This window comes from Balaenoptera musculus, chromosome X (genome assembly GCF_009873245.2).
Source record: "Balaenoptera musculus isolate JJ_BM4_2016_0621 chromosome X, mBalMus1.pri.v3, whole genome shotgun sequence".
Lineage (NCBI taxonomy): Eukaryota > Metazoa > Chordata > Mammalia > Artiodactyla > Balaenopteridae > Balaenoptera > Balaenoptera musculus.
In genome coordinates this window covers 104,321,379-104,335,187 of record NC_045806.1, presented here as the reverse complement: position 1 = coordinate 104,335,187, position 13,809 = coordinate 104,321,379, and the positions used below count along the sequence as shown (strand labels likewise).

At 35.3% G+C, this 13,809-nt stretch overlaps 1 protein-coding gene across 1 annotated transcript in view; it reads left to right on the top strand.

The window, feature by feature from the left end:
• TENM1 (teneurin transmembrane protein 1) overlaps nucleotides 1-13,809 on the top strand; it is a 786,103-nt gene that overhangs the window by 592,479 nt on the left and 179,815 nt on the right. The window contains exon 14 of the mRNA XM_036840114.1: nucleotides 12,070-12,255. Within this exon, the coding sequence (XP_036696009.1) occupies nucleotides 12,070-12,255 (186 nt within the window). The remainder of the gene's footprint in view (nucleotides 1-12,069; nucleotides 12,256-13,809) is intronic.

The following is a 13,809-nucleotide window of genomic DNA, read 5'->3' as shown; positions in this document are numbered from 1 at the left end:
TTTCCTTACTCTTATTTCCCATATTAATCACATAAAACAATGAGAAAATCTCATAGTTTCCCCAATCAAAATTGTATGACAGTCTATCAAAGAGAAGGTCTCTATCTATTCAGGTTCATTCATTCCCAATTCTTGATTTTCCTTATGCTCCCAGCTTGATTTCCTTTGATCTTTAACTGATTCTACTAGATGCTGAACAAGTGGACATGTAATACTTCCTTAATTTTCATGAATTTTTACATCAAAGGTGTCCTTTCTTTGTTTAGAATGCCATATTGAATTATTGAAAATGTTACATAAATGTGTATTTTAGAGCCTAACTAATACCCAGATTTAATATTTCAGGGTGCCCAATATTATCATTGTCTAATGTTGGGCACAGCCAAAGTGCTAAGAATAACAGAATTTACTTTACTGGGAACTTTTGTCTAAGAGGTAAACCTAAGGGAAATGGTTCTGAGGGAAGCTCTGAAGGATTTACTGTTTAATCAAATTGTTCTCTGTCAGCATGCAACAAAGAAGTGTTCCAGTTGTATCCTAGTTCAATTTATACAAGTGTTGTTCATTGTTGACATGCATAAAGAAACTTATTAAAAATGAAATGTCTCAATAGAACTTTAAAGTGTCTGCCTATATTTTTCATGTTCTTTTCCAATCCATTTGCACAAAAGAATGTTTATATTTTAGCATTCTTTTGTCATATTTTGTAGCCTGTAATGTTAATGTATTTTCAACCAGATAGAAAATATTACACATGGAATAGAACTATTCATAAGACAAATATATTAGAGCAAATATCATTTCTAGCATGTTTATAAATTATACAATTGCCAGCATCTGTTTTCTGTTAGTCCTCCCACACCCACCCCACTGCTAATCATAAAAGATTGGGATTGAAAAACATCTTAGTATGAGTCCAGAAACTCCATTTGGAAATGGAGGCAATTGCAGGAATGTTGATGCAGTTCAAAGTGAGGAATGCTTCTTGTGGAAGATCTGCTTCTCCATGTGTAGTAATTTATTTCTTAGAGGATTCCCTTACTCATGCGGATATTGCTTCCCACCTGGATCCTTGCGGTGCTGAAACTGTCAATCAGATTAGTAGTTGTGGCTTATGTCTGTGGGGGGTTTCGTGTTGAGGTTAAGTCACATCTCCACTTATTTATTCAACAGAGTGGTCCCTAAAGACAGTTGTTTCCTTTTCTTTTTCTTGCACTGTTTACAACATTTTATTAAAGTACAAAATTGTTGGAATTAACCTAAATAGAAAAACATAGTAAACATTTTTAAGAACACTGATAACACCACTCAGGTCACACACGTGTAACAAATACAGGAAGGTTTTAAAAAGATTACAAGTTGAAAATTATGGAGATTTCCCCAAATGGATATAACAGCTCACTGCTGAGTATGGCATCAATATAATATGTAAGGTCTTTGAGAGAATGCTGTCCCCGACTCTTCTGCAATCTACTGCCTCCTAGAAATTTGTTCTTTGGGAGATTCAGACTCAGAGGCAGCCAGAGCGGACAAGTCGTTTCTTTTTTTTTTTTTTTTTTTGTGGCCGCGTCCTGCAGCATGCAGGATCTTAGTTCCCCGACCAGGGATTGAACCCTTGCCCCCCACATCGGGAGCAAGGAATTTTACCCACTGGACCGCCAGGGAAGTCCTAAGACAGTCGTTTCTTATCTATTCTTTATTTCTTTTCTTTTGGATATTATTACTAAATATTCCAAACACATAAAATAACATAATGAACAACTGTAAACCCACAACTTAGCTTTAAAAAGTAGCAAATACAAATAAGTCCCTGTGTATCGTTTTGTGCTTCCAGCCCCCTCCCTTCCCTGCAGTGGAAGCCACTACCCTAAATTTAATCATTCTTGTACATATTTTTAGGCTTTTACAAATATGTATATACCCATAAAACTATATTGTTCTGCGTATGTTTAAATTTCATATGAATAACTTGCTTCCTTCCATTAGCATTATGTTTTTAAGGTTTATCCATTTTGAGGCATGTACCTCTACTTTATTCAACTTAACTTCTGTATTTTTTTGCATTGTATGAGTACACCGAAATTTATATATCCATTTTCCTATTGATGTACATTTAGGCTGGACACACATACACACACACATACACACATCAATGAATATACTTCAAAATGTTCTTAGTCTTTTCTGTTTCATATGGATTTTAGGATCAGGTTTTCAAGCTCTATGAAAACGGTTGTTGAATTTACAGAACTAGTAGAGGAAAATTGACATCTTAATGATATTGAGGTTTGTGAGCCATGAACACAGTGTATCTCCCCATTGATTGAGTCTTGGTATGTGTTCTTCAATTCAAAAAGTTTTAAATTCTTATATAAAAGAATGTTGAACTTTTTTTTTGCTAGATTTGTTATTATTATGAATGAGGTCTTTTTTAAAAAATTACATGTTCTAATTGGCTGTTCCTGATATATAGGCAGGCTGTTGATTTTTTTCTGTTGATCTTGTTTACAATAACTTTGCTATCCTCTCTTCCTGTTTCCATAGTTTACCTGTATATTCAATTTTGTGTCTTCCTTTCCAGACATTAAACATTTTATATTTTTGGTTACCTTATTGTGCTAGCTAAGTTCTCCAGTACCACATTGAATTTGAAGCAGCAGTTAATTGTAGTACTTCTGACTTTAAGGGAACTCTATTATTTTATTACTAAGTTTGATGCTTACTTTAGGATTTTGGTAAATCACCTTTATCATATTCAGTAAATTCCCTTTTAGTCCTATTTTGCTAAGAGATTGCATCATAAATAGGAGCTATTTTATAAATATATAATATTATATAATAATCTTTCTGTATATAAGATGATAATTTTTCTTTAATACATTATGAAATGATATTAAAGTGAAACGGATTAATTCAATGATGAATTGAATTAATAGATTTTCAAAAGTTAAACCATCCTAGCATTCATGCCTACTTGGTTGTGATTTTCTATATGTGTGTGTGTGTGTGTGCACGTGTGTGTGTGCATGTGTGTGTGCACTGCTGGTTTGATTTTCAGATCTTTTATTGGAGATTTTTGCAGCCATGTTTATAAGTGAGATTGGCCTACAAAAAAGTCCCTTCTTCTTTACTTACCTTATTTTAGAACTAGATTATAGTAGTCTCATAAAATGATTCAGGAAGTCTTTTCTCTTTTTGTGTTCTCTGGTGTGACTTAAAATAGAGATTATCTGTCTCTTAGAAGTTTGGCTAAATACACCTGTAAAACCATCTGGGCCATTTTCAATGTCTTTAAGGTGTATTCAGGCTTTCTATTTCTTCTCAAATCCATTTTTTTTTCTTGAAAAATAATCTACTTCATCTAAGGTTTCAAACTTACTGGCATAAAGTTGTTCATAGCACTCTCTCATTTATTTTTATATTTTAATCTTTAATGCTTACTTGTATCATTTCCTTTCTTTATTTCTTGTTCTACTTTGTCAAAGCTTTCTCTATTTTATTATTCATGTCAAAGACACAGATTTTGGTTTAGTTCATCTTCTCTATTGTTTCTTTTTTTCTCATTTCATTAACTTTAGCTCTTAATTTTGTTGTTTCCTCCCTTCTACTTATATGTAGTCTTTTTTCTAACTCCTTGGGTTGGATGCTTTCTTCATTAATTTTCAGTTGTTCTTCTTTTCTACTAAATGTTTGAAAGGCTGTACATTTCCTCTAAGTTACTGTCTAAGCTGTATCCCACAGGTTTTTTTTGTAGAAATTCATGTTCTTTTTTATTTATTTATTTATTTATTTATGACTGTGTTGAGTCTTCGCTTCTGTGCGAGGGCTTTCTCCAGTTGCGGCAAGTGGGGACCACTCCTCATCGTGGTGCGCGGGCCTCTCACCATCGTGGCCTCTCTTGTTGTGGAGCACAGGCTCCAGACGCGCAGGCTCAGCAACTGTGGCCCACGGGCCCAGCTGCTCCGCGGCATGTGGGTTCCTCCCAGACCAGGGCTCGAACCCGTGTCCCCTGCATTGGCAGGCAGATTCTCAACCACTGCGCCACCAGGGAAGCCCCCACAGGTTTTTATAAATAGTATTTTCATTGTTATTCAGTTCCTAATTTCCAATATAATTTTTATGTGATTCATAAATTATTTTAAAGTGTATTTTTAAGGAACACTTTTCTGCATTTTTTCTTTTGCTTTTTGTTTATTGATTTCTAATTTTAGTGCATTTTGCTGAAACAGCATTATCTGTATGGTGTAGAATCTTTGCCATTTGTTGAGCCTTGCGTTGTGAACTAATAATTGTCAGTTTTGTGGGTATTGTGTGTGTTCTTGAAAAGAATATGTATTGTATAGTCATATGTTTGGAGGTTCTATATATGTCCATTATATTAAAGTTGTTAATTGTACTATTCAAAGTTTCTACATCCACTAATTTTTTATCTTCTTATTCCTGATGTTGAAATTTTCAATTTGTCTTATTATAAGTATGTCGAGTTTTGCTTTATATATCTTGAAGCTGTATTTTCTTATAGGATCAGGATTGTTACATCTTCCTGGTGAATTAATCCTTTTATCATTATATAATGACTCTATCCATAATAATGTTTTATACCTTGAAATCTATTTCATCTGATAATATTATAACTATATCAAGTTTCTCTTGGTACTTTACTACAGTGCCTTTTTTCCCTTATTGCTAACTTTTCTGTATTAGTTTGTTTCAGCACATCTCTTATTAACAGAAGGAACATAACTAGATTTTCTTCTTCACTCAGTTCCAGAGTCTCACTCTTAAATTGCAAGTTCAATTTGTTTTTATTTACTAGGATTACTGACATGTTTGGATTTATATCCTATAATCTTCTTTTGTGTCTCCTATTTACATCATTTATTTTTTCATTGACTTTTACCCTTTTTCTGCCTTTGCTCTGATTGACTGGGTTATCTTCATTCTTATTTCTCTTTTTCTGGTTAGGAAGTTATATATTCTGTTTATGTTCTTTTGGTCATTATCTTTATTTTTTTTAAAGGGAGGTTTAATTTTTTTTTTTTTTCGCCAAATCAGAATATAAAATCTTTAATAAATCTCTATGATAATATTTTTTAACATCTTTATTGGAGTATAATTGCTTTACAATGTTGTGTTAGTTTCTGCTGTATAACAAAGTGAATCAGCTATATGTATACATATATCCCCATATCTCCTCCCTCTTGCGTCTCCCTCCCACCCTCCCTATCCCACCCCTCTAGGTGGTCACAGAGCACCGAGCTGGTCTCCCTGTGCTATGCGGCTGCTTCCCACTAGCTATCTATTTTACATGTGGTAGTGTATGTATGTCAGTGCCACTCTCTCACTTTGTCCCAGCTTACCCTTCCCCCTCCCTGTGTCCTCAAGTCCATTCTCTAGTAGGTCTGTGTCTTTATTCCTGTCTTGCCCCTAGGTTCTTCATGACCTTTTTTTTTTTTTAGATTCCATATATACGTGTTAGCATGCGGTATTTCTTTTTCTCTTTCTGACTTACTTCACTCTGTATGACAGACTCTAGGTCTATCCACCTCACTACAAATAAATCAATTTCGTTTCTTCTTATGGCTGAGTAATATTCCATTGTATATATGTGCCACATCTTCTTTATCCATTCATCTGTCGATGGAAACTTAGGTTGCTTCCATGTCCTAGCTATTGTAAATAGTGCTGCAATGAACATTGTGGTATATGACTCTTTTTGAATTATGGTTTTCTCAGGGTATATGCCCAGTAGTGGGATTGAAAGGATGCTCAACATCTCTAATCATTAGAGAAATGCAAATCAAAGCTACAATGAGGTATCATCTCACACTGGTCAGAATGGCCATCATCAAAAAATCCACTAATTGGCTTCCCTGGTGGCACAGTGGTTAAGAATCCATCTGCCAGTGCAGGGGACACGGGTTCAAGCCCTGGTCCAGGAAGATCCACTTGCCACGGAGCAACTAAGCCCGTGCACCACAACTACTGAGCCTGTGCTCTAGAGCCCGTGAGCCACAACTACTGAGCCCGCATGCCACAACTACTGAAGCCTGCGTGCCTAGAGCCTGTGCTCCGCAACAAGAGAAGCCACTGCAGTGAGAAGCCCGTGCACCACAACGAAGAGTAGCCCCCACTCACCACAACTAGAGAAAGCCCGCGAGCAGCAACAAAGACCCAACGCAGCCAAAAATAGATAAATAAAATAAATAAATTTTTTAAAAAATCCACTAACAATAAATGCTGGACAGGGTGTGGAGAAAAGGGAACGCTCTTGCACTGTTGGTGGGAATATAAATTGATACAGCCACTATGGAGAACAGTATAGAGGTCCCTTAAAAAACTAAAAATAGAACTACCATATGATTATTTATTGCTTTTCAATTTTTATACTTTTTTTCTTTTTCTTGCATTATTGCACTGGCTAGGACCTCTAGAATTATGTTGTATAGAAGTGATGATCATAGGCATCTTTTCTCAGTCTCAGTAATAGAAGAAAAGATTTCAACATCTCAGTACTAAATAATGTTTGCTGTGGGGTTTTTGCAGCTAATCTTTATCAGTTAAAGTTCCTTTTGGTCTTAATTTGCTATAAGTTTTTATCACAAATGAATGTTTAGTATTTTATCAAATACTCATTATATATCTGTGGAGATGATCATATGAGTTTTCTCTTTTATTCCATATATATGATGAATTACAATGATTGATTTTCAAGTTTTAATGCAATCTTACATTTCTAGAACAAGCACAAATTGGTCATTATACAATTTCCTGTTGTGTAATACCGGTTTTACTGTGTTAATATTTTGTTTAGAGTTTTTGCATCCATATTTATGAGTGAGTTTGGCCTGTATTTTTTCTTATAATATACTTGTCAGAATTTTACATCAAGGTTATGCTGGACTCATAAAGCATATTTGTGAAGTGTTTTCTCTTTTTCTATTCTTTGGAAAAGTTTATTCAAGATTGGCAATTTTCCTTCCTTAAAAGTTTGGTATATTTACAAATGAAGTCATCTGAGGCTGTAATTGTTTGTGGGCGAGGGAATATTTTTCATTGTTTATTAAGGTTTTTTATAGAAACTATTCAGTTTCCTGTTTTTCTTGTGTTTATTATTGTAAGCTGTATTTTTCTAGAGATTTTTTCATTCCGCTGAAAGTTTTAAATGTATTGACAAAAAGTTGTTTGTGATATCCTCTTATGATGTTTTATGTCTGAAAGATCTGCAACAATGTCATCTTTTTCATTCCCGATATTAATTATTTGGGTCTTCGGTATTTTCTTCTTGGTCAGTCCCCATCAGGGATTTATCAGTTTTATTAGTCTATGCAAATCATCAAGTATTGGCTTTGTTGATCCTTTCTATCATATGTTTGTTCTTATTTAATTAATCTCAGCTCTTATTATTTTCTTCCTTATACCCTCTTGGAGTTTACTTTGCTCTTCTTTTTCTAATTTTTTAAAATTGGATGCTTGGGTCATTGTTTTCCAGGTGGTTTTCCTTTCTACCTTATAAGTTTTCCTATACATAGGGACTGAGTTATATTACACAAAATTTGATATGTGGTACCTTCATTTTCATTCATTTCAAAATATTTTCCTATTTCCATGATGATTTCTTCTCTGTTCTGTAGTTCATTCAGAAGTCTATTTCTTAATTTCCAAATTATATGGATTTTATAATTATCTTTTGTTACTGATTTCAAGTTTAATTCCATAGTAGGTAGAAAACATGCTACATATAATTTCAATACTTAGAAATACGTTGAGACTTGCTTTATAGCCTAGCATGTGGTCAATATTTGTAAATGTTCTATGTGCACTTGGAATTTCTGTGTATGTTGTAGTTATTTAATGCAGTGTTCTGTATGTATCAATTGGATCAAATTTGTTAATCATGTTGGTCAAATATTCCATATTCTTTCTAAGTCGTCTGCTTGTTCTGTCAGTTAATTAATGAGAAAGGGGGTCATAAAAGTCTCTGACTATAATTGTGAATCTGCCTTTTTCTCTTTTTTGCTCCTTCAGTTTTGCTTCAATATTTGGCTTGGTGTTTTCTTCAGTATTGGAAATTTCCTAGCCATTATCCAGTCAAGTATTTTTTCTGTCCCCATGAGACTGACAAAAGCTTTACCCAACCTTTGAGCCTTCCAGCTGCATCTACCAGAATTGACAGACACTTCTAGAAAAGAAGCATCCAAAAATATCAGACACCTCTCTGGGTTTTCGTTTTCTCCTGGAACTTGGCCCAGCAATTCTTTACCCTTTTGTGAATTCTAGTAGTAACATCCAACAAATTTTAAAATATATTTTGTCTAGATTTTCTAGTTCTCATCAGAAGAGAATAGTAAAAATTACTTAGGTCACAATCACTAGAAACAGAGCTCCACCTTTACATTTTTATATGCATACTTGACAAAGTGTCTCTTACCTAACTCCCGAAAAATACAAGGCTTTAGAAATATTGAACACAGGGCACTCCATTGCATGTATTATGATAAGGTAATATTTTATTTCACTACTGTTTTCTAACCCCCCAATTGTTATTGTTGTTGATGTTGTTGTTGTTACTATTATATAGTCAATGCTTCTTTGCCATCTCTCTGGGCTAGTGGATAGTTTATTAGTCCCCATCTCATTGAGATTGCAGCTTTTCAGGGGTTGTCCTTGCTTTCTGCAGGAGTTTCCGTACAACTCCCCATCTTAAATGGACCAAAGACCTCATCTCTTTTCCCTTTGTGGACACAGATACCCAAGCCCCTGGTCATTAAATAACCCCTCTATGCTGCCAGAGGGTTGACTTATATGCTTACATCTTTGACTGTTAGCATCCTCTTTGCTTCCAGCGTTTGAGAATTTCTCTTTCTTGTGAGCTAAGACATGCAATTTAAAAAATTATTACATTATATTCAGCATTTCTAAGGGTTTATATCAAGGTGGTTTAAAGATAGCCTAGTCTGCCATTTTGCCAATACTGTTCATCTAGTTCTGAACGGTGAATAAATTCTAGATGAATACTATTTCATCTAGTCCTACTACTTTTCAGGAAATCATCAGAATGATGTACTCCTATGTCTAAAATTTATAGTTGTATAAAGCAATATAGGCAAAATGTTTGCCTCTCATTGTTTCAGTCAGCTCTGGCTTGATTGGCTTTGACCAATTTAGCTTTCGAATCTTAGGCCCTTTCAGTTCAGCTTTTAGTGTCTTAAGGGAGGCCATTAAGGGGAGCATAATTACAATATCAAATTCACTATAAGAACTGAATTTTAAAATCCAGATTATCAATCATAGATTCAGAATCAAGATATAGAGTATTGGTGCTAATTCAAGATTAACCTACTTGAGCTACCATTTATTAGGCTAAGTCCCCCCTTTTTGGTGTTGTCTGGGCCCTAGACTTTTCTCACAACCTGGTGATCCCACACACAGTTTTCTATTCACTCTTCCACCCAGTGCAATCTGGCTTTACAACTACCACTTTATCAATACAGCTCTTCCTAAAGTTACCAACAATTTCCATGTGGTAAATCCAATGGGTACTTCTCTGCCCATGTCTCACTTGACCTCTGAGCAATATTTTTTATGTAACTGAAACCATTAGGTGGCACTTCAGGGGCTCCGAGGAGCTCCAGTTCTTTATGTCTCAATGCAGAAAGAATTCAGCAAGAGGCAAAGTGATAGATAAGAAGTGATTTATTAGAATAGGACACTTGTGAGGCTTACAAGCAGGTGGGCGAGAGGGTGCCACACCCCAAGAACTTAGTGGGCTACAGTTTTATAATCAAAGGAAAAGTGGGGAGGGGGAGAAAACCACCTTCTTCCTCATTCTTGAATAGACATCAAAATTCCATTGTCCTCAGTTCCTCCTCCATGTCGGGTGGGGGAGTTTTCTTGTCCCTACATGGTCAAGCTGGGACTGTCATGGTGCAATGGAAATGAGCAAAAAGGCAGTAACATATACTGAAATATGTTAAATCATTTCAGGTTTTAGTATAATGTCACCTTTTCCTTATATTTTTGTTTTTAGTGCGCGCAGAGGAGCGTGTCCTAGTAATCATTAACTTACTGAGCTCACTGGGAAGGATGTGGGTCTCATGCCACCATTGTTTTATTGTTTGGGGGCATGTCTCATGTTTCTGTAACCTGGTTTTGTTGCTAAGCAAGCCTGCTTGGTTTTGTGGTTAAGCAAATCTGCTTTCTTGAGTGATCATTAACTTACAGGGGTCTCCTATACTTTTTTCTTTACTTGTAATCCCCTAGTGGGATTAACTATTTAATCACCTACTTTGGCCCTTTACTCTGTCCTTATGATAACTACCCCCTTCTTCTTGAAAAAGTGTCCTCTTGGCTTTAGCTATACCACAATCTATTAGATTTCCTCCTATCACTCACTGCCCTCTCCTTCTCAGTCTCCTTTGATGGTTCCTCTTTTTCTACCTTATCTTTAAATCACGGAACACCTCAGGGCTCATTCCTTAGGGGATATCATCTGGTCTCAAACTTAAATGCTAAATACCACCTATATGCTAATGGTTGCCAATTTCATATCTCTAGCCCTGGCCTGTCAAATTCATATATCTTACTGCTTAATTGACATCTTCATTTGGCTATCTATACGTTATCTCAATGTTAATCTGTTTGATCTTCCATCTTATTCTTCCTTTATCCTTTTCCATTTTGTTAGTGGCAGCATTACCCACCCATTTGTTTAAGCCAAAACTTTTATTTTTCACTTTCCTTCATTTCCTGTATCCCCTCTTAAGGAATTCATATTGGTTCTACCTCCAAAATATATCTCAAACTGCCCAATGACCCTGTCAGGTGTAAATATTATTTCTTTCATTGTGTAGTTACACAAGCAGAGATTAAGAAAGCATGTTAGTAATTTGCCTAAGGATACGCAGCTTTTATGCAGAGGAATTCTTATTCCAAACCATTTGCTCTTTCTATGATATCTTGACCCTCAAAGAATACTTGTGAATGAATTAGTGAGTATATTGATCCAGATAGTAATAAAATTCATAATCATGGCTTTATCAGAAGAATATTCTCACCTACTGAAAAATAACTCTGCTATCTATAGAGTAGAAACCTTTGTTACATATGAAGAGCTTTATTACATGTAATATAGGGTAATACTTATATCATCATATGTCAATATCTATCAATATATAAAACCAGTTTCAGAATTTGAGACTATGAAAGATAGACAACTTGGCTTCCAGAACACCCTCTTTTTCATTCAAGGATATGTGGCCAATTGTACCCAAAACCTATTGCATTCTCTCAATAGGCTTTTATCTCCCTTCTGCTCCTCCAGCAAGGGAATTTGATGAAGAAACAAGCTAGCCAAACTTTTATTTTGGTTTTCTACTGCCATGATTTTATTAATATTCAGTGTTTCTCAAAAAAATGTCAAGGATACAGAAGAGAGAAACTGGGCAGAGCTAATAATACACCTTGATTATATTGGCTAAATATTGAATGGCATTTTGAGATAAGAAGACTGTGTGTTTTAATCAACCAAGAGTCACTTTAAATCCTTAAAATAAATGCAAATATTGTTAGTATGATCAGAGAAAGCAGTTGATTACTGTCACTGGCAGCTTTACCTCTTGTATATTATGAATTTTATTAGAAAGCTATCATCTTTCTGATTGTAAAACCCGAATGAAGTTAGGGCACTGTGTGTTTTCCCCAGTGATTTCCTTGTAGCATCACAAAATCCCTACAACATTATCTGTAATCTTAATGAATGTTTAGTGAAAACCGCTTGACATTTGTTTGGCACTGACTTCATTTCCAAGCCTTGAATGCTCTTATCATTTTGTGGACTGCTCAAAAGCAATATGATTTAGAGTTTATTTTATACATAGAGATATAACTACCTTTTTTAACAGAGTTCCTTGTACATTCACTCAAATGCTAGAGGGCTTTGTGACATTTTGTTTATATATTTTAAATACAGGTATAGACTGAGATTTTGGTAATTCTAATGTGTTTTTGAAAGAGTAGACTCTGGTTGTAATAAATTATGTAAATACATCTTCTTTGAATTCCCCACAGAGCTCTGTACCATGGAATGTGGTAGCCATGGAGTCTGCTCAAGGGGAATTTGCCAATGCGAAGAAGGTTGGGTAGGACCAACGTGTGAAGAACGCTCCTGTCATTCTCATTGTGCTGAGCATGGCCAATGCAAAGATGGAAAATGTGAGTGTAGCCCTGGATGGGAGGGCGACCACTGCACAATTGGTAAGTACCACCATACTTTGAACAAAGTAAATTGGATTAATTGAAGAAGTAAAGCAGTCTAGCAAGTCAATCACCAAGCTGTTTGTAGAATTTGAGGTGGGAAGAGGGAAGAAGTAGGAGGGCTGGCCATAAGTTTGAAAGTTTCCTTAACTGGGAGGTTTCCTGTTTTGTTGATAATATCTTACTTATTTCTGTGTCTTTTCCTTTCTCATTACTTCAGTATTCTTTATATTTTCTGCTTTCAAGTGCTTTGAGTTACTCAAATGAAAGATGATACATTAGAATATAGTGTCATTAGTTAATAAGAAAAGTGCTTTTGTTGTAAAGGTAACATTCACTGGCCATTTTTCCTTTTGAAAAGTATAGGTTGTTTTGGTTGAAAGCACTTAGAGGCAATTTCATTAAATGGGACTACTTTATCAGGGGCCATTCAATATCATTAAGGGCTGTCTTTAATGTGTATAAGGAAGACACTCCTGACCTGCCATCAATAGAACATCTGTGTTGAATTGTTTATTGGGTAGTATAGAGAGTTTGTACCAAGGCATCCACCCTCTCTCATCCCTTGTCACCAATTTCACTAATTTTCAGGCTGCTTCCTGGGAGAACACCTGTGGGTGTGAGAAAGTCTATGTAATAATTAATCTATCACGTGGTCTTCACACCATAAAAAACACTAATAATAATGAAAGTTTCATTTATAAAATACTTTTTTCTGAGAAAAATATCAAAGCCCTTGACACACACATGTATCTGCCACGAAGGTTCCCTGTATGTATACAGAGGGACAAATATGATTACCATTGTTCAGCTAAGGAAAGTGGGTCACAGAATGTTCCAGTGTCATTCTATGAGCACACAGAAAATTCATACAGTGCAAAAGCAAGCGTGGGCCTCTGGATACACAATTCATTGTTTATGGGCTTTTTTTCCCCTCTAGACTGTACTACAGCTTTCATTTTTAGGTGATTTTTGTTATAATGGTTGGAACCTGCCAAAGTAATGTATAATATATATAATATATATAACATATAATTTTAATAAACTGCATTACTACTCAACTACAGTCAGTCTTGTTCTGTGACTGTGGAAAATACTTAAGATTCATTAAATAGGTGGTGAGGGGTGAGATTCAGATGCAGCTTAAGTAATTACATTCCTGCACTAGAGTAAGTTTATTGCCTTCACATAGGAGGATTTAAATATTGTCATGATTACCAAAGGTGGTTACTCCAGAACTCCCTTCTAAAGATATTACTAATAAGAAGTTCAAACTAGCACTCTTTCATGAGTTATTACTGAAATGTAAAAATGCAGTTCTTATACTTCTAATGAAATATGACACTTTTTTAGGAAGCCTAATAGAGTTTCTTGCAGAAAAGCCATTAATATCTTTCCCACAGAAAATATTATTCACAAACTACACAGGCCAGTGTACCAACTTCTGAGCTGCAGGCATTTCAGAATTCACAGTTTGCTGTTCTCCCAGGCAACAGATGGTAAACCATTAGTACTTGTTGTATAGCTTTGGTCTCCCAGAAATTCATTCAATCA